This window comes from Alternaria ventricosa, assembly GCF_023758065.1.
Source record: "Alternaria ventricosa strain BMP 2768 chromosome Unknown scaffold_6, whole genome shotgun sequence".
Lineage (NCBI taxonomy): Eukaryota > Fungi > Ascomycota > Dothideomycetes > Pleosporales > Pleosporaceae > Alternaria > Alternaria ventricosa.
Genome location: NW_026055686.1, coordinates 434,976 through 458,078, shown reverse-complemented (window position 1 = coordinate 458,078; position 23,103 = coordinate 434,976). Strand labels below are relative to the sequence as shown.

At 53.0% G+C, this 23,103-nt stretch overlaps 8 protein-coding genes across 8 annotated transcripts; 3 read left to right on the top strand and 5 right to left on the bottom strand.

Moving 5' to 3' along the window:
• Positions 1 to 657: 657 nt before the first annotated feature.
• Positions 658 to 1,738, top strand: J4E93_004237 (uncharacterized protein; the record flags this gene model as incomplete). The annotated part of the gene is made up of 3 exons (XM_049342165.1): positions 658 to 718; positions 767 to 1,375; positions 1,428 to 1,738. The coding sequence occupies 3 exons, from the start codon at positions 658 to 660 to the stop codon at positions 1,736 to 1,738; spliced, it is 981 nt and encodes a 326-aa protein (XP_049200317.1).
• Positions 1,739 to 3,968: 2,230 nt separating this feature from the next.
• Positions 3,969 to 4,968, bottom strand: J4E93_004236 (uncharacterized protein; the record flags this gene model as incomplete). Its single annotated transcript, XM_049342164.1, has 2 exons — positions 3,969 to 4,893; positions 4,961 to 4,968. The coding sequence occupies 2 exons, from the start codon at positions 4,966 to 4,968 to the stop codon at positions 3,969 to 3,971; spliced, it is 933 nt and encodes a 310-aa protein (XP_049200316.1).
• Positions 4,969 to 5,717: 749 nt separating this feature from the next.
• J4E93_004235 (uncharacterized protein) lies at positions 5,718 to 6,582 on the bottom strand (the record flags this gene model as incomplete). Its single annotated transcript, XM_049342163.1, has 2 exons — positions 5,718 to 6,365; positions 6,574 to 6,582. The coding sequence occupies 2 exons, from the start codon at positions 6,580 to 6,582 to the stop codon at positions 5,718 to 5,720; spliced, it is 657 nt and encodes a 218-aa protein (XP_049200315.1).
• A 4,334-nt stretch (positions 6,583 to 10,916) lies between these two features.
• Positions 10,917 to 12,530, bottom strand: J4E93_004234 (uncharacterized protein; the record flags this gene model as incomplete). Its single annotated transcript, XM_049342162.1, has 1 exon — positions 10,917 to 12,530. The coding sequence occupies one exon, from the start codon at positions 12,528 to 12,530 to the stop codon at positions 10,917 to 10,919; it is 1,614 nt and encodes a 537-aa protein (XP_049200314.1).
• A 556-nt stretch (positions 12,531 to 13,086) lies between these two features.
• J4E93_004233 (uncharacterized protein) lies at positions 13,087 to 14,245 on the bottom strand (the record flags this gene model as incomplete). Its single annotated transcript, XM_049342161.1, has 2 exons — positions 13,087 to 14,127; positions 14,177 to 14,245. 2 exons carry the CDS (start codon positions 14,243 to 14,245, stop codon positions 13,087 to 13,089), a joined length of 1,110 nt encoding a protein of 369 aa, XP_049200313.1.
• A 577-nt stretch (positions 14,246 to 14,822) lies between these two features.
• Positions 14,823 to 15,419, top strand: J4E93_004232 (uncharacterized protein; the record flags this gene model as incomplete). The annotated part of the gene is made up of 1 exon (XM_049342160.1): positions 14,823 to 15,419. One exon carries the CDS (start codon positions 14,823 to 14,825, stop codon positions 15,417 to 15,419), a length of 597 nt encoding a protein of 198 aa, XP_049200312.1.
• A 544-nt stretch (positions 15,420 to 15,963) lies between these two features.
• On the bottom strand, positions 15,964 to 17,775 carry J4E93_004231 (uncharacterized protein; the record flags this gene model as incomplete). The annotated part of the gene is made up of 4 exons (XM_049342159.1): positions 15,964 to 16,331; positions 16,385 to 16,398; positions 16,452 to 17,273; positions 17,324 to 17,775. The coding sequence occupies 4 exons, from the start codon at positions 17,773 to 17,775 to the stop codon at positions 15,964 to 15,966; spliced, it is 1,656 nt and encodes a 551-aa protein (XP_049200311.1).
• A 3,206-nt stretch (positions 17,776 to 20,981) lies between these two features.
• J4E93_004230 (uncharacterized protein) lies at positions 20,982 to 22,791 on the top strand (the record flags this gene model as incomplete). The annotated part of the gene is made up of 2 exons (XM_049342158.1): positions 20,982 to 21,317; positions 21,397 to 22,791. The coding sequence occupies 2 exons, from the start codon at positions 20,982 to 20,984 to the stop codon at positions 22,789 to 22,791; spliced, it is 1,731 nt and encodes a 576-aa protein (XP_049200310.1).
• Positions 22,792 to 23,103: the final 312 nt, after the last annotated feature.

Sequence of the window (23,103 nt, the reverse complement as noted above, 5' to 3'; positions counted from 1 at the left end):
GTCGCCAAACCCAGCCACACCACGCTGTGCCATCCACCGTCCATCAATAGCGGTCCCTCGCTTCCGTACTGGAACAGGAATTTTACACTAATGAAACTGAGTACTGCGATCAGATCAGAAAAGAAAGAACTGGAACAACGAGATGAATCATAACTGTCCTCGAAGGGTCGTCGCATGAAGTCAATGAGCACATCTCCACGACCCGACACTGAACGCGCACCGAAGCGGCCCTCATATATCCACGCCAAGCTTCACTAATAGAACTCTTGCAAACCATGGAGCTCCGGCTAGCCGCCAGACGTATCAGGCCGGTTCATCACCCCACTTTTCCTGCCCGCCTGTCAGTAGAGTGGTCAGCTTCGACATGCCCCTCCACTCGAAGCCGTGCTGCTTCCCCTCATGCCATCTCTATCTGGCCAAGCATGTACAGCATGAGCGATTTGCTCAAAGACAACTGGGGCAGTGCGCTCCGGGGGTGCTGTGAGATGCCCCGCTGGCAACGGACTGTGCACAGATCGATTTGCTTTAAAGTCCTGTCGCACCCCGCGCATACTATCAGCTCCATACTTGCTTCTCTCTGGCTTCCTACTACCCCACATACTGTTATCTTAGAGATTCTCACCAGACAAATACACAGTTGCCAGGTAACAAACCACCATGGATTTCCTCAAGAAAAAGATGAAGGAGCTCATGGATGACGACGACAAGAAGCCAGCCGGTGAATAAACCCACATCAAACAAAGAGACTAAATACTTATTTGGATAGATTCTCAGGCTGCTCCCGGCGGTGCTGGTCCTGGTGATCGCGCACTTTCTGATAGCTACTATGGAGGTGGACAAGGCGGCCCTCCCCAAGACCAAGGCTACCCACCCCAGGGTCATGGGTACCCGCCTCAGGGTCCTCCTCAGGGTCAAGGATATCCACCCCAAGGATATCCCCCTCAAGGTCAAGGCTACCCACAACAGGGCTATCCACCACAGCAACAATACGGCGGTGCTCCCACACCCACAGGTCCACCAGCGCCGTATGGAGCGCCCCCGCCGATGCCACCGGGCTGGACTCAGCAATGGGACCAAAACAGCCAGAGATGGTTCTACATCGAGCAAGCAACTGGTCGCACTCAATGGGACCCTCCTTCGCACCTGCCACCTGGTCCCTATGCACCACCCGCAGCAGGCGCACCCTACATGCCGCCAGCCGGTCATGATGAGCGCGGCCTATTCGGCAACACCCACGGCCACCAGGGACATGACTACACGCAGTCTGGAGCTGCCACGAACGAGGCCGAGAAGAAGAAGGGTCATTCTGGTGCCATGCTGGCCGCCGCTGGTGTCGGAGGTATCGCAGCCGGTGCCTTCATTGGTCATCAACTTGGTATGTTGCTTTTGTGTATATAACATGCGGCAGTGCGATTAACACATCCCAGCCGACGACAGCAGCGACGACGAGAAGCAGCAGTCATATGCGCCTCCAGCGGCGGCTCCCGCTGCTGCTGCAGGCGGCTACGGTGCTGACCCTGGTTACGGGGCTGATCCCTATGGCGCTCCTCCCCCAGCTGACCCTAATGACTATGATAACCACCCGGCCTTTGAGGAGCCCCCTCCCGTTCCCACCCATGACGCCGACGGTGACTCCATCTCAAGTAGTGACCGTGAGTCCATGGAGGAGAAGCGTCAGGAGCTCATCGAGGCGCAGGAGGAGTATCAGGAGGAACTCGAAGAGAACTACGACGACTAAATGTAGGACTTTCGGTCGATCGATCGGGTGCGTGGGAAATGGAGAGATGACGAGTGTAACGACAGGTATTTTCTAGGGCTTATGAACCACGAGTATTGTTAGCATGGTGCAAAGAAGGAAGGATCAGCCAACTTGTGATTCTTTCGCTCGGATACAAGGAAAACGATTTCAGATTTGTACAAATTAAGGCAATACCACTTAACTCCATCGTCACTACAGTGACGGACCAAGGCCATTATCTCGTACCTTTCCACCGTTTTGCCCCCATCGAAACCCCGTGGATATCCGTGCCCTTACAATGAGAGAGTGTAGTGAGCGTGTATTCATCCCTTTCCCATCTAAACCGTGGTCGTCACCGTGTCGCATGCTGTAGTGAGCGCGGCTAACAGCAGTCGCAGCAGTCCAGGCAATCAAGGCAGCACTCGCATGTCTCACCGCAGAGCCAGCAGCAGCACAAGGTCGCAAGGCTAGTCGTCGAATTAGCTCCATCCCTCTTCATTAACCTAACAACACCCAGCCAGTGTTGGAAGAAGGCACTTACCAAGCAGTCAAGCATCCTCTCTCCTTCTTGGGCTCCTCTTGTGGCGGCGGTGGTCCTTGTTGGTAGTACATCTAGTTCACAAACTGCGTCAGCCACACCCCAAATCACCGCAAACTTGCAATTGCATGTTATGATAATAGATGAGACATACCTGTTGCTGAGGCGGCGGGTATTGGCCATAGCCTGGCTGCGGAGGGCCATAGTAGCCGGGTTGTTGAGGTGGTGGGTAGCTCATATTTGCTATTAAGTGTTGTAGACTTGACGTTGGAATAGAGATGCGGGCTCGTGGCTGGTGAAGCGTCTAGCTCGTGGGTGTGGCAAGTGAAGAGAGGCTGGTGGTGAGTGTGTACTGTGGCAGAGGAGTGTGGCAGATGATATGTGTGGCACAGCAAAGTGGAACTTTTAGGGGGACCAACCCGTGTCTTTTAAGATTGCACCTCTTGACGCGCCTGGCTATTGCTTTCGGCAAACGGCAACACCGGATCTGCGAGGTAAAGGGTGCGAGAGGCTATGCACGACCCAACGTGCTCATCGCAATTCACCGCGTCCATGCCGGTATACGTTCCGTACTTTTGGACTGCTGCGGGTGAGCTTTGCTCGGCGCCACAAGTGTGGCAGTCAGGGCGCGTAGCTATGGCATTTGCTCGGGCTTGCTGAGGCATGAGTGGGACCAGGCAAGCCACTGCTGTGACGATAGACGCACGACCCTTGTCATACGCGTGTGCAAAGTCTTGGTATGTAAGGCGCATGACTTGAAAGCGTTTCGTTCTGCGTGCGAACAGTACGATCTTCGCTGCTTTGCTACGTGGTGCGGTGTTGCAAGCCTATCTGTTCAGAATGCGAGACATAGTGAACAAACCTCGTATGCATAGATTTTCGATACTTCCTACCACTAATCCGGGAAAAGCGCGAGCTGAAATGACCTTTTCGTGAATGGCACATGTGAGGTGCTGTTGGGTTGCATATGCGAGCTTGCCGTCTGTTCCGGACGCTAGTGACCAATGTAGCTTAGCTGTGGCGCCACTTTCCAACAGGCAATATTAGACGGGCCAGTCAAGTGGCTCAGTCGTTCGTCTCCTTGGCATGACAGCAGCGACGAAGCTGGTGCTCTGACGATATCATGCCTACCATATTCCTGCCACAAATCTACTGGTGAAGCCCGACACGGAGACGAAAGCACTGCCAAGAGGTCCGAAAGCTACTGTGATATTGTTGCCGAAGACCTTGGCCGGCGCGGATGTGTCCGGCGCCAAGTCAGCATATACGCCCTCGGCGACCAAGTGGAGAGTCTGCGGTCCGAAAATCGATGTTTGTCACTCTGGTTGGGAGCCGGCTTGGCGGTAAAAGGACTTTGAGGGCGGTCGGCTAACCAACATGGCGACTTCTTGTGGCGCAGGTGAGGCGCAATCTCGATATAAGCAATGGGATCCCAGGATTGTCAGTACCAAACAAACGGGTCGATCCCTGTGACAGCTCGTCGTTCCGTACTGCCAGATGACGCGTGGCTTGGTAGACAGAGCAGCAAAACAATCCGTAGAGATTGTAGTGTGGAACTCGAACGGGGAGCACATGGATGATCTTTCGCTCGTTTGAACAATGGATACGTTGCGCTGTCGACTCCTTTGCGAAAGTAGCGACGACTGCCGTGATTGACGACCCTTGAAGTTACAGTACGTCGTCACCGAATTTCTATGCCTCCGCTGGCCGAGGCACAAAGCCCCGTTCGGCCCTTCGCTTCTGCACCCACTCGCCAAAGGGTTTCCAGATAGCTTCTTTCTCGGCCGGCTTCAGACTTGCCGCTAGCCCGCTCGTACTCGTAGTAACAAACACCCTGGACCCATTCCACACATTGCCATCGGCATCCTGCTCTTCCTGGCCATCCTCGCTTTTGCCCATGTTGTGCTCCTCATCCTGCCACCCATACTTAAAATCTTTTTTGCCCATGTTCTTGCCGTAGCGATACCGCCAGATGGCTTCCCAGATACCCTTGCCTACTATGCACACAGCCTCTGGCTTGTATTTGAGGAACTTGGCATCCAGTTGTGCTGTACCGGCCGCCGTCTCCTCTTTTGAGAGCTCGGCAGCGTCTTTGGAGGGTCTCTCGACGATATTGGTATTACCCATACAATAAAGAGCAGGGAGACTCCGATCTTCCTCAGGTTTCAGTCGACGGTCGGTAAGTCCTGAGGAGTGGAGCAGCTTCCAGAAAAGGTTCGAGGGATGCGCATAAGCATGCCCTGCAGCGGCCGTCTGAACACCTGGATTCGTGCCAACGAAGACACAGATCAGATTAGGCTCTAGTATATCGACCAGTGGCGCTAGATGCGCGTATTTGGATGGGTCAGCATATTTGCTGGGTTTCCTCTTCTTCTTCGGTCGTGGAGAAGGTTCCGGTGCGATCTTTGCCACCGCCGTCACAGTAGTCCTGCTGCGTTTTCTAGGTTCTATCGGCGATCCGGATGGTTGTCCGGTACGTTGCGCCGTCCGCGTTTCGCTGTATTGGAACTTCTTCAGTCGGTCTTGGAAAGATGCAGATGATGGTGTGGCCAGCTGATCATCGGTTTCTCTGACATCGTCATCACTCAAAACAGGTGGAACTGCTTCAGCTTGCTTGCTATACCGCTGATTCGAGCGTGTGCGGGCCATGCGTGTTGAGTTGTGTCTCAATTGTGAGAAGGAACGCGGTCATAGCAAGTCGCGTCCCTTCGAGATCCAGACGCGTTGACGTCATCGGACCCACTTCGCGGAGAGCCAATCGCTACCTGTGCACTCGAACAGCACCCACCGCGACGCAGCTTTCACGAGACCGTTCTCTATGTACGCATGCATTCATTTCGGAGATATCTACTATTGTACAATTGATGCATACCCGCTCGTCCTTCTCTTGATACCTTTCACGGCCCTTGGCTGTATCTGGGTCCACCTCTTTGACAACCGTGAGTGTAGAGACAGCCATAGAGTATACATCTTCGTATGTGCGCTAGATGGAGATGATGGTGCTATAGTGCTTTGGCGGCATCGTCTCATCAAGCACATTTCAACTAAGACCCCCGGTCCAAAGCTGGTCGCAACAACGTTCTCTCTGCCTTCCCCCATCCGGCGAAGTTTGTCCAACACGATGAGCACGGTTGGGCTGGATGAGTTCCCAAAGTTATGATACACGTCGAGTGAGGCTCGAATATGATCTTCGTTGAGTTGCAGAGCTTGCTTAGCCCCCTGTAGAATGTTTGCACCACCTGGATGAATAGCCCAATCGAAGTTAGAAGCAAGACTGAGAGTCGCCGATGCAGCGGCGTGAGCAGTATCGGAGGTGGCACGCAGTTGATCGAACAAGGGCAAGATGGCGTTGATGGCTGTGCCTGGAACGTGTTTGCTGATAGTAGCTATCATGCCTGCTCACATATTAACATCAAACTAACAGGAACGCAACACTGGACGTTACAGAAACATACCATTCTTCTCGATATCGTACGAGATATAGCTCGAAGTACCCGGCACAACTATACTGTCCCATTCTTTCAGCTCGAACACTGGCTTTTGCTTGTCTTCCAGCGCAAGACCGTTGCATACTGCTAGCGCCGCTGCGCCATCGGAAAATAGCGCTGGAGCTACGCGCAGCTTGTCCTCTATACAAGCAGCTTGAACCTCTGCCTGAATAGAGAGAGTGCATAGCTCACACGCCATCACCAATACGCGGGCGGGTCGTCCTCTTTGTGATGCCGCAGCGGCGATGCTAGCAGCTGTGCGAAGTGCGGATAGACCACCTGCACACCCCACGCCATGGAGTAGCACTCGTTGTACGCTCGGACGAAGTCCAAGCTCCTGGCATACGAAGAGATCATAGCCAGGATTACTCTGATCAGTGCAAGTCACGGCTACCGTGTGCGTTATGTCGCCGGGCTCAAGGCAAGCTTCTCGCATAGCCTCTTTGCATGCAGAGGCGGTGAGCCGCACACCTTCCGTCCGGAATATGCGGGATATGGAGTCGACATCCGGCGGTGCAGCGTTCTCTTTCGTCCATCCTGCGTAGTCGAGGGTAGTTGGGCGGGAAACGATCTTGGTTTTCTTGTTGAACTGTATGAGCTTCTGGATACTGGTGAGGTTATTAGCATTGGACCAATAGTTTCCATGAAAGACACTGGATGACTGACGCTGGTGAAGTTATTTCGTCGGGGCACAAGCACTGCAAGAGGTCCTCAAATTGCTCCTGTCTTACCGAATGGGGCGGGTACTCATGACCGAGGCCAATGATGTATATAGCATTGGTTTTGCTACTGCGTGACATACCGTTCACTGAAGACATTTTCCCCTTGGATCAAAACAGATCGCGACACGGAGGGCGTAAGCTTATCACTCTCTACCCCCTTACAGCCTTCCCGTCACCCCATAGCAGATGCGCTCTACGCACCCACACCCATTCGCGATGTGTAGCCCAGACTACGCCACTCTTGACTCGCCCGTAGCCCGGAGTTCTCAACACATCCATACGAAGACTTGGTATACCATGGCCTGGCTGAACAACCTTGTAATCTACGGGCTGAAAAGGTCCTCACCGGCCAGTGAGCACTACTTTTGACTTTAGCGATGTGAAAATAGCCTACCGCTGGCGAGTAAGACATGAGATGGGTGTGCTTTCGCTAGATCCGCTGCAGCCTCAGCACACCCGCGAAGACTTGGTATGCCACCGACAAGTTCCACTCGCCAACGAACTGCGGCCTATTCGCAAGACCTCGAGCCTTGTGGCAGCACGAAACCGGCTTGTTTGCCGTCAGTAGCGCGCCGCTGACGGGGCGAAAATGGTAAAGCCTTAGTAGTCGTGCTCCTAAATTCTGTGCTTTCGCGAAGAAATGCCTCATTAGGCATCCAGGAAAGATCTTTCGACACGTAAATGCTAAGATGGTCGAAGATCATGTTGCTCCTTCTTTGTTCAATTATCACGCTGTGATCCTGCCGCTGCGTTCGGACATTTTCTTTGTTGACATAATCCCCCTTGGTAACGCAGTTATGACCAATCATGGGGATAAGAATAAGAAATTATACATAATTTCTCAAGCGTTCATATGGGGGCTCAGAGATCATTGAGGATCCCCGGTGAATCTTCTGAGCTTCTCATACGTGAACGAACGCGGGAGAGAGAGGTGCACTAGGCGCTGGCGCTTGCCACAGTCGCTAGCGAACCTTTGAGTCGACGATATGTGTATCTCGCCGACGTCCATGGCCCCCAGCAATCGTGTTCGGCCGTGTTGGCGCCTTGATCATCTACCAATAGGTTGTTGTGATAACGAAGACCGTCGAAGATAGACTACCGGTTGAGTCCGCATAATACTAGCCTGAAATCTCTCCTTCCAAGCGAGCGCCACAAGACTGCCTGACCGGGGCATGCAAAGTGAAGACCTATCGTAGTGGCCGATGCCTCGCGGGCTATTGCGGATTCTACCACCGGAAGAGGCGAGTACGCAAACGGGATATGGAGAAGGACGAGACCCCAGATGTGACGATTGACTCTGGATCGGTGCCAGGAGGCAAAGCGATGACAGAGATGGTTCGACTACACGTTAAGCTAGTGCGAGCCGTGTTCGCCCACCTTGCTTCCAGCAGCTGAAAATGCGTCATTCCTAGGCGCGGTAAGCGTAGTCAGCGTGTACGATCTGGTACCCGTTGCAATGTACGAGCCTCTCCACTATCAGCAGCATCGCCAAGAAGTCGTGTCACTACCGTCACACGCGGTAGAGGGCGGAGTTCACTGTTCGGGGCGTGCTCTAGTACTTTTTCAGTGCGGAGATGATCTCCTTGAACGTCCAGAGATGTGTAGTGGAGGCCAGGAAGTAAGATGGGGCCGCAGCATAATTTGAGTTGCAGAAGGATTCGTGCTATAAGCGAAGAGGACGTTCCCGAGGAGGTGTGGGTGTGGAGGACACGATACCCGGTTCGATGTCGAGATAAAGGTGTGGATGAATCCCGGTAAGAACGTGGCACGGTCCCCGTTTGTTGTGACAGATCTTCATCGCGGTCACTTCTGATGTTGTGATGGGTGTTGGTGGAGAAAAGTCGTGACGTGCAGTGCGAGGAGATCTACGCCTGACCAATCGATGGCGGAGACGATGAAAAATGGATCCAGAGGGGTCGTGTTTATCTTCGCGATCGATTGGCGTAAAACCGTGTGCGGCTTACGGTGTAAGCACGTTGCGATCAGGGCGTATGTAAGCGCCGTCTTACCTAGATGTGGCACAGTAGACGCGTGTCAGATGCCATAGAACGTCGCCGAAGCTACTATCCACGGAAATGGGGTCCTCGATGAATGTGATTGTGTGCCATCATCGTGCTTCCCGTTATTGTTGAGCGTGCTGTGCCGCGTGCGGGGGTTCTGCCAATCCGCGGTCCGAACCGTAGTGGATGTACTAAAGTCGTCGGATGTTTCGCATCTTTTACATTGAGCTCTTTCCCGGAAAATGTGTTGGGTCCCAGGTCATCAACGGGCGGAACGCACGATGACTTCCGGTGTCCATGGGTACCTGAAGAGTGGGGCGTAAGCACGTGACCATAATCACCTTCACACCAATGAACACTTTAGCTCAGCGAAAGCGGCGAAGGGGGGCCAAAGAGATGTGCGTGTAATCCAATCGAGAGGGCTAGCTTGTATGTCAGATACTTGTCCTGTGCGACTAATATTGGAGGGTCTTGCACAAAGCAGGAGCCTTTGCGAAGTTGTCGCAGAAACCTACATGCGTCCGGCGAACTCGGTGTTTAAGGCGGTCAATTAGGCCTCAACTCGGGTCATTTCATATCGGCGACTGCGGCGTTGCTTTCGGGCTTATGCCGCCAGACGTTGCGTCTTTGGAGTGATTGCTGCTGTTTTCGCTTCCCACAAGATCCGTGCCATGCGCAATGCTTTCCTAATCCGGATTACTTCGTGTGGCGGCCAGACTAGTGTAGGATGTACCGCGAAAGCACTCGCGAAAAGCATCGTTGCAAGTTAGCACTCACGTGGTTACCTGTGTGCATTTGCGAAGTGGGTTCGAGTTTTGAACGAGACACCGCTGTCTTGGAGTATATATGCTAGGAAATCGCATGCCATCATAACATACTTTCCGATAGCGCTGTCGATCACACAGAGAAACATGATGGATATCGCCAGATATGACGACGTCTCATACGGATTTGAGATGATGCGACAGCAGAGCTTTGCATGGAATGGCGAAGTCCCTGTGGAGCAACTTAAGAAGCAGTGAGCGACGAACGCAAGTACGACTTGGTCAGGACTAATTTACCAGAAACGACAGCCAAAAACCTCGTACACCTCGAATCGAAGAGTTAGCTTCAGACATCTATACACGTCTACCACGTGAGCTCCGCAACCGCGTGTATGCGTTCTGCGTCCAGGGATCTTATGACAACGAAGTCATCGTCCGGCGCACAGCAACCGGAAACGGCCGACGCTTTGCGCACCTCATCCGACAGGCGTGCGGCCAACATTCCTACCAGTGGATCGAAGACCCTACCGTAGCTTACATGAGTGCAGGAGGCCTGGGTAGTGAGGTTGCTAGAGAATTGCTCGAATGCTACTACTGGACACGCACATTCAAGTTTGCCCATCACGAGCTCTTTCTGCTCAAACCGTTTCTTGAAACGGATGGTTTCGGGCTTGGAATGGTTCCAGCGCATTACGCCAGGCGCTTGCACATACAGATTCGGCCGCTTGACTTTGCGTTCCTGTTGCCAGAGAAGCGGCTTTTTGAAGAGCGGCGGTATTGCAAAACCATTGAGGGCCTCGCTATCATCAAGACCGCCCGTACTGAGGTCGTAATCGAAGTCGACTTAGCGCAAGGGTCTCTCGGAGATGGTGACTACGAGCGCTTCTCAAACGAAGCTGCGCAGTTCATGCTGAAGATAGGAAGTGTGGTGGAGACTCTCAGGGGGGCGGGACTGCGCATAGATCTAGCGACCATGTGACCTCGAAATTTCAGAGGCTATTCGCTTTTTTTTGATTTTACGGGGCACAAGTTTTACATTAGCGTAGGAGTCAATGGATGAATCAGGACTCTTGTGCCTGGAGGTAGTGCAGCTGTCTTTCGCGTGCTCCTTTCGATATTATCGGTATAATTCTGATATCTGCAAGAAGTTTTGGTGGCGTGGCCAGGCGTAACTATGCTTGCCCTGTTTCGTCTCTTATGCGATAGCTGCCATGCGATCCGTGGCTAGGCAATGGAATCCGTCAGCCCGCACAAAGACCGATCCAATGATCCCGAGCGACATCATCGATGGATGTCAGTGATTGGATGCTATTGCGAGCTTCATGGGGCGATAAATTAAGATGAAAGCTGGTGTTGGGGAAAGGAGCTTGATGGAAGCTGCGTTGACGTGGGCCGAAGCATACAAACGCTAGCGAGCGACGGGGGCCCAGGTGCCAAAGGATCGCGACTCCTCTCCACCAGCGCAGCTTGGCTTAAGCCACGATGCAACACCGTGACGATCAGCCAATCCCAGCATCTCCACTCTATAGCCTAGACTAATCGTTTCCATCTCGCGGAAGGGACTGCACGACAAATGCACGGTTCATGCGTTATACGTAATTGCCAACTGCTATCGCAATTCCTCCATTATTCGTTAATACTAGGAGCTTCTTATACATCCTAGCATCTATAGACCATATATGCTGTCTTTATCGAAGAACACAAGTACTGCTTCGCTGCCCCTCACGTTTACTACAGCATCTGTCCCAACCGCTTCAACCACCACGTTGCCCACCGGCTCACCCTGAGGAAATGACTGTCCAGCCCAAGATGCCAACGAGCTATTACCAGTGTTCACGAATGGTGCCGTCAATCTCTTCACACCTAGGCATCCGCCATCGGAACCCACAGCGCTCGATAGATCAACATGTACCGAGAAGTCATCGGTCGAATTGGCGTAGAAAGGCTTCATATTGACCAGTGCTAGCTTCGACAGGTGATCGTCGACGTAGAACGCATATGCAGAGAACGACTCTGGATCAACGCCAGCAGGTGGCTCGAGAGCGCGGAGACGAGTGTCAGGCACAGCAAAGGCCTCAGCCATGAATAGCTGGGCGAGGAAAGAGGGCAGAGTTCGTGCCGGGCCTCTCAACTCGGTGTCGCGAGGGTACAGCATTGAATAAGTGCTGAAACCTGGACTACCGTTTGCACCGGGCGTGTTGAGTTGTTCGTCCGACTGAAGAGCAAGTGTAGCACCCTGGTGTAGATGCGTGGAAGTGGCATTCCTTGTCGCGTAGATCAGCTCGCTATCAATAACCCAGAGTGCTTGCGCAAATGTATCGGTAACGTTTGGTGCTCCGGAGCAAGAGACGGAGTTGAACTCGCCAATGTTCCACTTGTTTCCGGCATCGAGAGCAGCGCGGGCAGACGGGTAAATTTCTTCGTCGCAGTAGCGTGTGAGCTCGGTATGATTGAGTATGTTTTCGATGGTGGCCAAGGCGGCGCGTTCTGGATCGCAGGTTGAGAAGGCATACGAGTGTATCGAATATATGCCAACCTGATCTTCTGAGTCGATGCCCGCTGGTATGAGTGCGGCAGGTCGAACTTCAAGACCTGAGTCGTCGGTCGTGGCGGAAGATGCCCACCAGCGCTCTTGGGGTAGATCTGAACTGTTCAAAGCATCCAGCGCGGTATCGATGCTAGCTGTGTACTGTTTCCATTGCTGCACATAGGCTGCAGTTGAGTCGTTCCACCGACTCTCGTCATAGTTGGTCGGCTCGTTACCAAGCTCAAGGTACGCGACCTTGTCGGATTGATAGGTAAGCGATGCGACTGCAAGGCCTGTAGAAATTTCCAGACTCTCATTGCCGAAGTTGAGAGTTGAGATGAACCTGGTCCCATTGGGGAAATTACTCCAACTCTTGTAGTAGTTGGGTCCAACAGTGGTCCGCCATACGCCGCCTTCCGGACTAGTGGTACGCACCACGTCGCCACCGTCAGCGTCGAATATCATGCTGTCCATGGTGATGCCGCCAGGTCGTACGACAGGACTTCCGCCATGCTCATGGATTCTGTTCAAGACACCGAAAGTAAGGTTGTTTGGAGTGCTAGCATTGCCAAAGAACTCGACCCAGAAGGCAGGTTCGAACGAGAATGAGGCAAAGGAGTTGCTATGTGGTATCGAAGCACCTTCTGCTGTCTTTGGTACGCTTAGGCATGCAGCCCCGGATTGATCTGTCGTCGGGTATGCGTAGACAGCGATGGCTACAAGGGAAATGGCGGCGACTCTGAGTGAGGTCATCATGGGAGTATTTAGATCGTCGGTGGGTTATGGAGGTAGCCGGACCATCTTCCCAAGGCTACTTGAGCTTCATATGCCATCGGAAGCTATGACAGAAAGTCTATCGACATCATCGTGCCTCTCTTTCTAGGCTAAAGCGGACGCGATTATTCCGACGGCCGCGAGATGTTCCATTGAGTTGCCGGGTAGGTTGCTAAAATGGTCCTAGAAGATGTGGGGAGGCTGCGGGGAATTGGCGGATCGTCGGGCTCGCTCCATAGCGGGGGCAAAAGTCGAGTTTAGCAACAAAGGGCTAAAACCATAGCACTAATCACCCGCTCATTGACCTGCGATACATCCTGATCGAGACAGGGCTCGCTCCTGCGCACAGCTATTTCCTGTCCTACCTTCTCAATCTGCCATTATTTAACCATGTTATTAGCTGGACGTTCTGAGTAGAATTCCCAGGCAGCGGGACATGGAAGACAGAGTCGAAAAGCGCGGTTCTTGCTATATCCATAGAACAGAAATGAAAAGCCGTGGATTGGTAACAGATATCGATCGGCTCGGATTAATACTATTTCGTACCCACGGCACCGTGTGGCACACCCGTCCTTCTCCGCATCATGACCTCACCCATAGCATTCCTCACCTCCTTCTCCTGATGCACCACATTTTGCACCATGTACTTCTTGAGTGCTTCCCTCAGCTCACCCTTTGCCCTCTCGTTATCCCTATATGGTACGCTTTCCAGCTCCAGCAGCCTGTTTGCATCCTTATTGCTCTCCGCAACAAGCGCGCTGAGGCGGTCAAGCTGCTTGTGGCGAGTGTCTTCGGTATCGTCGTTGGCTTTAGCGGCATGTTGAGGGTCGCTTCGGTAAAGTGGCATGAGCAGACCGAGAAATTGCGTAAGGGAGATAGCAGCTTTCTTCAATATAGTGATGATTTGGAAGGGTAGGTATGGGGGACGGAGGTTGGTTCTTGCGACGAACGGGTTCAGGTATTTCGAGAGGAAGGTAGGATAGTCTGGGCGGAGGGCGGTACGAATTTCGAAAGTTGCAACAGCGAGGAGGCCAAGGTAACGCCAGTACGACCCGTCCGTCAGGAAGCCGAGGGCGTTTGCGCCAACCAGAATGATGAAGAGTACGCCGTAGGTGGTAGCGGTAGTGAGCAGCGCACTGTCTGTGTAGTCCTTGATAGTCAAACAGCTCTGGCATTGCGCAAAGATGCTTGGTCCGAAGCGGTCATATGCGAATCGCTTCACAGGATCCATTATGATGTCTTTGGCTCGCTTCAAATGAACGTAGAAGTCATTCGCCCTCTCTCTATCCACATTCGGCCCAATCTTATCTGGGTGGTATCGAATCGTCAGCCTCCTGAATCGCGTATTGAGTGCGCTCTCATCGACATCTAGCGGTACGCCGAGGTCGTTGTATGCATTGCTAGAGCGCTGCAGGTTGAAGTCGACCTCGTAGATGGTGAAGGCGAAGTAGGCGGCGTAGATGGCTATCAGAATGTTGCGGCGATGCTTAATAAAGCGCGGAGTGCCGGGCTGCGGTTTGGGGTCGCCGGCGCGAATGAAGATGCTGTAGAGAATGGATTGGGCCCATCCCGCTGCCTGTGTCGCGTTAGATATTGCCGTGCCGCAGGTGTGAGGGCTAACTTGCGATGGGTATGAGGAACTGCCACACTAGGAAGGGACCCAGAGTGTCAAATGACACGTTCGATATCGCCATGGTGCTTGATCACTGGTGTGGGAACATGAGGACGCAAGGTCGCAGTATCGAAGAGTGGAATGGAAGCCAAGTGTCATCGAGGCGCGCGTTCGGAACGTTCCGAGCACTACCGAGGCACGTGCGTTCGTCGCAGCACTTTGAGGTCCCGACAGAACTACATGGTCTCGTGAGACATATCATGGATAGACAACGATGGGCCTTGTAGCATACATCCAACTTTGCGATCATGCCGAGCCATTGGGTGATCTGTATTGACTGATACAAAAAGCCTGACAACATTCAAGCACGACAGGTAAGATAGTTCCCGTATTATAGCGAGACACCAGCGAAGCAAAAATTGCCCTTTCGACCTGAGACAGGAGTCTGTACGTGGTTCGTACTATTAGTGGAGTCACACTACGGTATCCACAATAGTTGTGATACTTAGGTACCTACCTAGGTAGTTGACTGTTCAAGGTTGAGTGCAGCGATTCCACTCATCCACAACCACCCACAACACACACGCATACGCACAAGCATCGTGGACACCTCATCACCCAGCAATATACCCCATATAAGGCCCGTAGATACTTACAGAATGACTACCGCCAGCGATATCGACGAGTCCTTCACTAAGGCGTTGAACGAAGCAGGCGAACTCTACAACGACGACCGCCTGGACGAATGTATCGAAAAAACCCGCGCCCTTCTTGCCAATGACGCTATACCACGATACCACCGTATGAAAGCGCTCCTCTTATTGGCTTCAACCCTGGGCGATTGGTTAGACGCGAGCAACTGTCACACGGAAGCGGAGTCCCTGTGGCGTGTGACTAGGCGCTGGCATCCAGAGGGCGAGGACGCAGAGCTCGATAAGTACATGGACGATGTACGCGAACATTTAGACGAAGTGGGTGCCGATTTGGCGCGAACTGATCCTGACGCCTACGATTTCGACGACGACGTGGATGACAGAATCGCGGCGCACGAGGAGCACGTGAAGGATGCGACTGCCGCCATGAAGACCCTCGAACTACCCGACGATGAGATGGAAGTTGAACCACTTGTCGGTGTCCCCGCTACCGAGGTTGCTGCGCTTGCCGATGTTCCCGCTATCAAGATTGCTGCGCCGGCCGAAGGCGGAAGTGGAATTGCAGATGGTGATGATCCTCAGGCTCTTCAGGGCCAAGGATGAAACTGTATGCCCCAACTTTGGTTGAATCCCTACTCCCCTGCTTGTTATATCGCAGTCTCTAAATCTGGCGCTGCACATCGACGCTGGTCTTTCAAATGCTAATCCTTGTCGACCTGACCTGCACTGAGTCCAGGAACGCCAGCATGGCAGCCCACTGGTACCTGTAAACTTTCCTCCTCAAGTCCATCTAGATATGAGACATTTGATTGACTGTCCATCAGAATGTGCATGTTCAAGGAGGAGGAGACATAGTGTAGTGAGAAAAGTCATAGATTTCTATGGTTGACGACATCTGTCGATCAATGGTATAAAGCGATGCTATGCAATTAGAAACAACAAAACTTGCGCATTTTCCAGACATGCGACCTAGCAAATTCCTCCATGCATCTCAGCCTAGATGGGTGACGTTTGTGCGTCGGGTATAGTTCCTCCAGGCATAATGCATAACAAGTAAAGACTCAACGATACCGTAGCGCACACAGCGCGCTCATTCGCAATCATGTACGACCAGCGCTCGTATCTTCGTCTTGCAACATTTCAGATCTTACATCTGACCTCCAGCCTGAGGCATCAGCTCCTCATCTTGCTGACGCTTCTCCTTGAGCGATCCAGCAGCCGAGCGGTTCTCGACGTCGCTGTCGGAGAGATCGTACTGGCGAACGGCCTCGGCGATCTGGGCCTCGTCCATCTTGGGGAGCTGCTTGGCGGCTTGCACGTAGCTCATCTTCTCGGTGTAACCCTTGGCGAAGATGAGGTCGATTTCCTCGAGGGAACGACCAGCAGTCTCAGGGTAGAAGAAGTAGATGATGGGGATGAAGGAGGCGTTAAGAGCAGCGAAGAGGAGGTAGGTTCCCCAACCGATGTTGGTGATCAAAACGGGGGTAATCATGACAATGAAGAAGTTCCACAGCCCTATCAGGATGTTAGTAATGGTCTCGCATGAGTGTTAGACAGAAAAAACGCACAGTTATTAATGGTCCTGCCTCTCTGTTAGCGTTGTTCTTACATCATGTGGGTGCAGTGATAACTTACGAGAAAGCGTTGGCCTTCTGGCGGGTCTTGAGAGGGTTGATCTCGGCGGGGTACAACCAGGGAAGCGGCAGCCATGTAACACCGAAGAACGCGATGTACAAGAACAGACCAACAGCGGCACCCTTGGCAGGTCCCTCGTTGTCCTCGTTCTGCACACCACCGGGGAGCAGGCAGGCAAAGGTGATGATCATGGCAGTCATCTGACCGACGGTACCGATGAGGTACAACTTTCTGCGGCCGACACGCTCAACGAAGTAGAAAGAGGTAGCGGCGAACATGGCGTAAACAACCATGTTGACACCTCCGAGAAGAAGGGCGAGGTTGTGGTCGGTGTTCAAGGCGCTCTGGCACAGAATAGGGAAGTAGTAGATGACAGCGTTGCAACCGGACAATTGTTGCATGAATTGCGAGGAAGCGCCGAGGATAGCACGACGGAAGTGCTGGGACTTGCCGCCGGTAAGAAGAGCCTTGGTAGGGACCTTGCCGCCACCACCAGATGCGCTGACTGCATCGCGAATGACTTGCATCTGGACAATGACCTCTTGGTCGTCGCGGGCAACACCGTTGAGACCAGCCAGTACAGTAGCGGCTTCGTCTTCGTGATGGTGGTTGAGGAGCCATCGAGGAGATTCGGGTAGCGAAATCATCATAACGATGACGATGAGGGCGAAAACACACTGGAAAGCAATGGGGAATCTCCAGGTGAAGTCATCGGGACCGTAGAGACAGCCGTAGTCGATCCAGTAGGCGATGAGCGTACCAATGGCAACCATGGAACCCTCGATGCAAATAACTTTACCGCGGTTCTTGGCCTTGCAGCATCTAGGAATTGTTAGTAATCGTTTGGAGGAGCAAATGTTGGAATGACGTACTCAGCTTGGTAGGTGGGAATGGTAGAAGTGTTGATACCGTTTCCAACACCAGTAATGCATCGTCCGACGATGAACTGGGCGGTAGCGCCACTGTTGGGAGGGACGCAGGCAATCTGAATGATGACACCGACAATCATAACTCCAGCACCCAGGAAGATACTCTTGCGGCGTCCAAGCTTGTCACCAAAGACGAAGACGAAGATGGCACCAAGCAGACAACCGACGGCATAGATGGAGACGACGAAACCCTCGTAGGTAGAGTCATCTATGACTTCAGGGAACGCAGCTTGGAAGGCGGGAGCGGAGATGATTCCACTCATGACACCCTGGTCATAACCGAAGAGCAGGAAGTCGGTAACAGCAACGATGGTGATGAGAACCTGGAGGGCCCTGCCGGACTTGCCCCAGTAGGTGGGAACACCATTTTCGGACTCCTTGATACGTGGCGGCATGGTTGCGTTGTATCGATGGAAACTGGAGAGGAGTGAGGAGATGCTGGGGAGGAAAGATCCGTGGGGAGAGAGTAGAGCTTTAAATGATCATCGTCCGTTGCGTACAAGGGTGTTCGGCAGAAACGTGGTTACTGGTCGTCTACCCTCGGCCCACTAAAAGATACGCTACCAAGATTCCGACTGACGCGTGGAGAAAACTAGATAACGATTTTTTTCCAACATCTTGGCCTTGGCTGGTGTAGCAGTATGCGAGCCTGAGGTGCGGGCGGTAGAGGCGCAAATAAACTGTGGATACAAAGGCGAACCTAACAGGGTCTGTTGGTGGAGCAAGCCATCTTGGGCCAATCTTGGAGAAGAGCGGAGGACGCTTGCAGTCCAACAAGCGCGCTCGGCACAGCATGTCTCTGCTCCTAGCCCGAGGTTACCTCCACATTACGTCATATGCGCAGGGCTTGGGGTCAGCCTGGGGAAGACGTAGGTGAAACGATTGGTGAACGATGGGTTCGCCAGTCAGCACAGAAGGCTGGAAGAAGTTTCTTCGCCGCCTACGCCACCCGCAACCGCCTGTCAAAATCTACGGTACGCATGTCAAGATGATGCAGGAACTTCGTCGTCGACTAGAACACCGGTGTAGGTCGTAGGCACCATCTCGGGCTACATGCCGCCGTGTACGGATAGTGTGCTAATTCCTCCCATAAGGCACGGTTTCAGTCTCAACAAGAGGGCGCTTGACGTCATGCACCGGCGACTCGCGTCCGTCCCCATGCAGGGTCTGACCAACCGTGCGCATGCGGCTCTGCAGCCTTTGCAGCTTGGCCGATGATCTTAACTAATAGAGACTGCAGTTGGTGGAGCTTGAACACGCCATGTGCTGCAACGGTGACGATGGTTGCTGTGATGGTCGATGGTCGGCTGTACTTCCTGGGATGGAGTGCAGCAACGTCGGGCGGCACTGCCGGCCGGGAGACGATTCGACGCACGTGATAGCGGCATCTGTCGAGACATTCAGATTAAGTTGCTATACAGCCGAGGATTTGCCCATGCCGTCGGGAGCGCTCTTGGTTTGCTGACACCTCTCCTAGATATTCTCGCCGTGCGGTCGATCAGCTTGGTCGCGCCGTGGATGCTGCTCGGTAGACGCGGTCGCGCTTTCTGCCATGGCGGGACAAATTGCCAATGCATGCTTGGTAGTCGGGAGAGGCTCGTGTGGAGTTCACAAGCCCTAGCGTGGGGATGAGGCTGACATGTGCATCGTCTTGCAGATCTCGGGCCTTCCTGTTTCGGGACATCCGGGCGCATTTCACTGTCCCAACTCCTTTCTCGTCACGCAGGTAGGAGTAAACAGCAGCAACAACACCGCCGAAAGCAGTACTCGCAGCCTACGAAAGTGCTCTATACTAACAAGTCTACCCCAGGACCCAGCTAAACTGCGCCGATCTCTCCAGTACCCCATCAATCCGCCCCAAATTACGCTCCCGCGAGCATTCCACCTGCCGGAAAAGACGGCTCTCATATCGTGTGCTAAAACACACCAAACGCCCCAACGACGTGGTAACTCCACATATAACAGCCAACCCCAATTTTATGTCGCTTTCGGTGCCTACTACACCGCACTCTCGCTCAAGTCCCTGCCAAGCGGCACACACTCCAGTCTGTCACCGGAACCGCCGTCTAATGTCGGGGTCTCCGCTTTATGCAAATGCCGTATTGATAATCACACTGATAATCACACTCCACTTTTCCATCACTTCCTCCAACGCAGGGTCATTCCAAAATCCGCCAATTACTGTTGAATATGCATCATCATCGTGACGGACCTCCACCGAGTTGCTGTTCTGATCCCACTTGGTTGCCATCGTCGACCCCATTGCCAGGACTCTGGGACTGGGGAAAACGGCGGAGATCAAATTCAAGGACGTTTTGCTACGATCCCTAGCTCTTGCGTCTCGGTTCGATGCGAAGGTTATGTTGACAGCTCCACTGTATTTCAGCCGCATAAAGGCGTCCTACTGCCCCGACTGATTCGACCTCCGACTTGCCATCGGAGCGACTTAGTCAACCCGATCCCAAGACCTAACCTCCGTACCAAGGATGCTGCCAATGTCCGATAAATCCATCCGACGTCCCAAGATAGTGTGGGGATCCCACCATCTCCAGGATCTACTCCTCCTCAACAGTCATGTGTCCCACCATCGCTAAAGTCACCAGGTCCCTCGTGCATTGCCCAGGTCGTCGCCAATGCTAGTCGCAGAACAGCGGGCCCACGGACGGACTAGAGTTGGGTCTGGGGGCCTTTCATCTCTGAAGTCGGTCGTCAGTCGTTTCCCCGTCTATTGAACCGAGGCGGCTCCTCGGTGTAGCTGGCGTGTCTCTTTTTACCCCTGGAAGAGCACCCCTTCTGGGTCTACGGATTTTCAAAGTTGCTCGTGATTCCCATCTGCTTCATTCTATCCGCGAAGTCCTTTGTTCCTTGACTTTACGCCAGACTGCTTCCTTTGTTTTCGAGATTGCACGGCAGGAACATGTTCGAGTGCGATAACGGGTACTTCTGGAGTGATGAGTTCGCGTCCTGCCGTTTGAGTTTTTGTACCGTGCCGGCTGAACTTGTGAGTAAACGAGTTGTAGCACCCTCACCGCGGGCGGGCGGTATCTCTGAGGATATTGAGTGTAGCGGCATATCATTCAGCAATATTCGCGTGGATCGAACATGATGCGCATACAAACGTGATAGCTCCGTCACAAATGTGACACCGTTGTGATGACCTACCGCAATTACCAGCGACACACCATCCAGTAGATTGAATCAAGATGGCCATCACTACATGTATCTTGTATTCATCGCTGCCGCATTTGTTAATGAGAACAGTCTTAGAGGTGGAGTCGGCAAGCTCGCCGCACGATGAGGCATGCGCGCACGGATCACGTCATGTGTTAGCGTGTCTTTCGACGCGTCGCCGGCACGTAAGCACTCCACTCCCACGACCTCAACACCGCAACTGGCATATTTCATCTCACGCGTGGAAGATCTACAGCAATAGCCCTCTGAAGGCTTCGGTCGCACATCATTCTTATTCACCCGGGAGATCCTCGTCCGTAATTGCGCAGCTTCATTGGGCGACTAAGCACAATCGCACTGCGCACCCTGGGTTTGGCTGCTACCCAACAATACCATTTCGGCTTAGTAAACATCATCCGCTCTCATCACCATGGCGCGCCGAATGTCCCCAGAAGAGTATCAGGCGATTGGCCGCAGCTACTATAAGCTGAAACAATACGAGAAAGCCCTGGAAACCTTTTCGAAAGGTATCGAGGCTTGTCCAACCGCGGACCTGTACGACCATCGAGCTGCTACGTACGACAAGCTTGGAAACCTCAACGCCGCTGTCAAAGATGGCAGAGAAATGATCAGATTAAACAAGAAAGATGTCAAGGGCTACTTACGCACGGCGAGTATTCTGGAGAAGTTGGAGAAACCTGAGACGGCGCTCGGGATTTACAAGTATGGAATGAAAAATGTGCCACCTAGCGACAAGAACTTCAAGGTATGTGATGTATTCTTTGTCCTGTTGTGAGGACTCATCTTCGACTTTGTCTTTTGCATGGATTACTGACCGTCGACAGCTCTTGCAACAACTTCACGACAAGTTCACTCGAAAACTATCACCTGCATCGGCCATCGATCCGTTCACAGTTCTGCCCGCCGAGCTAGCGGAAATGGTACTAGAGTATTGCTCCTTCCGCCACATGGTCAACTGCATGCGCGTCAGCAAGGGATGGAGGGACTATCTCTCCAAGTTACCTAAACTTTGGATGCATCTCGACCTCTCCGGCGCCCGCAGACCGGTCCCTCGATCGTTCGTCAATACAGCTTTCAAGCGCTCGGAATACCGGTTGACACGCGTCACGATCCATCGCTTCGAACACATGGATGTACTCAAAAACCTTGCGAAAGCAGCCAAGGACCTTACAGAGTTGGAGCTCATCTCTGTACCACATACCATGTCAGCTACGTTGATTGACGTTGTCAAGAGCGCTCCCAAGCTGAAGAAGTTTACGATACATCCAGAGATCACGCAAGATACTGCAGTGCAGATAATGCATGCGAGGCCTGTACTGGAACACGTGGTCTTCGGCGCCCTGAGGTCCCGCGGGGCCGCCACTAACTGGACAACTTCATTTGGGAATCTCCGCACACTCGGCATGCATTGGTCGTCCCCCGTCTCGACGGTCAATCTCGGGCTACATGACCTCCTGGCTCGAACTCCATGCCTTGAATCCTTAGCACTCTCCAACGTACAACATATTGAAGCTCCACAAGGATGGCCCAGAGACGAGGCTCAATTACCACCACTGAAAAGCCTGGCGCTGAAGCGGATGGACCTCCTGGTATTGCCTCTTCTCCCGCCCACACTGCAGCGACTGGTCATCGAAAACGACGGTGGTGAATTCGACCTACAGCATATCCTGCCCTTGCACAAGTGCTGCGTTCCAGAACTCACACATCTAGCGATATCTGGCTTCAAAGGCCTAGGCACAGAAGCACTAGGAGACATACTAGATATCTGTTCCCACGAGAATGAAACGGCAACATGCTCAACACGAAAGCCTTTGCAATCGTTGACCCTGCACGGCCTAGTCGATAGTAGTTCAAATCACATGTTCGGACTCGGGCAAGAAGCGCGAATGGAGTCCATATTCGGCGATTCCCCACGCGTCCTCACGCCAGCGTTGGAATCCCTGGACATTGCCACCATGCCCTGCGATGATGATGATATAGAGAAGCTGGTCAACCTTTACAAGACTGGGCTAAAGACAATCGACCTCTCTCACACCCAGATCACTGGAGCGTCGATCAAGATGCTGGCGGACAAACTTCCGAACTTGACAACGATAACAGCGAACAATTGTGCCAAGATCAATGGGCGCGATGCGATCAACTATGCAGAGCGAAAGGGAATATCAGTGAGCTGCCAGATGGCTGAGCAGAAGGGTGGACGAAGGCTTCGCTACGGATAGTCTGCCATGCACCCGAAGTTGTCGACAGGCGTTCTGTTTTGCCAGAGCAAGACGTGGTCACATCAGAAATCGCGAAGACGGTAAATCATGATGGCAGAAGGAACAATTCGTAGTATCTATGTAGCGGTATAATACGGGGGTGCAATCATGCAATCGTGAGTGCCGTCAAAAGGGGACCATTAGCTAAACACCAGCGCCAAAGTCCTTGCGCGCCCACGCAATGCATATATCAAATCCAACCAAACTCCTCCCAATTACCGTTCAAAATACCAACGCCGCGCCAATATGCTTGTGCAGTAGCAGAGCAAGGGG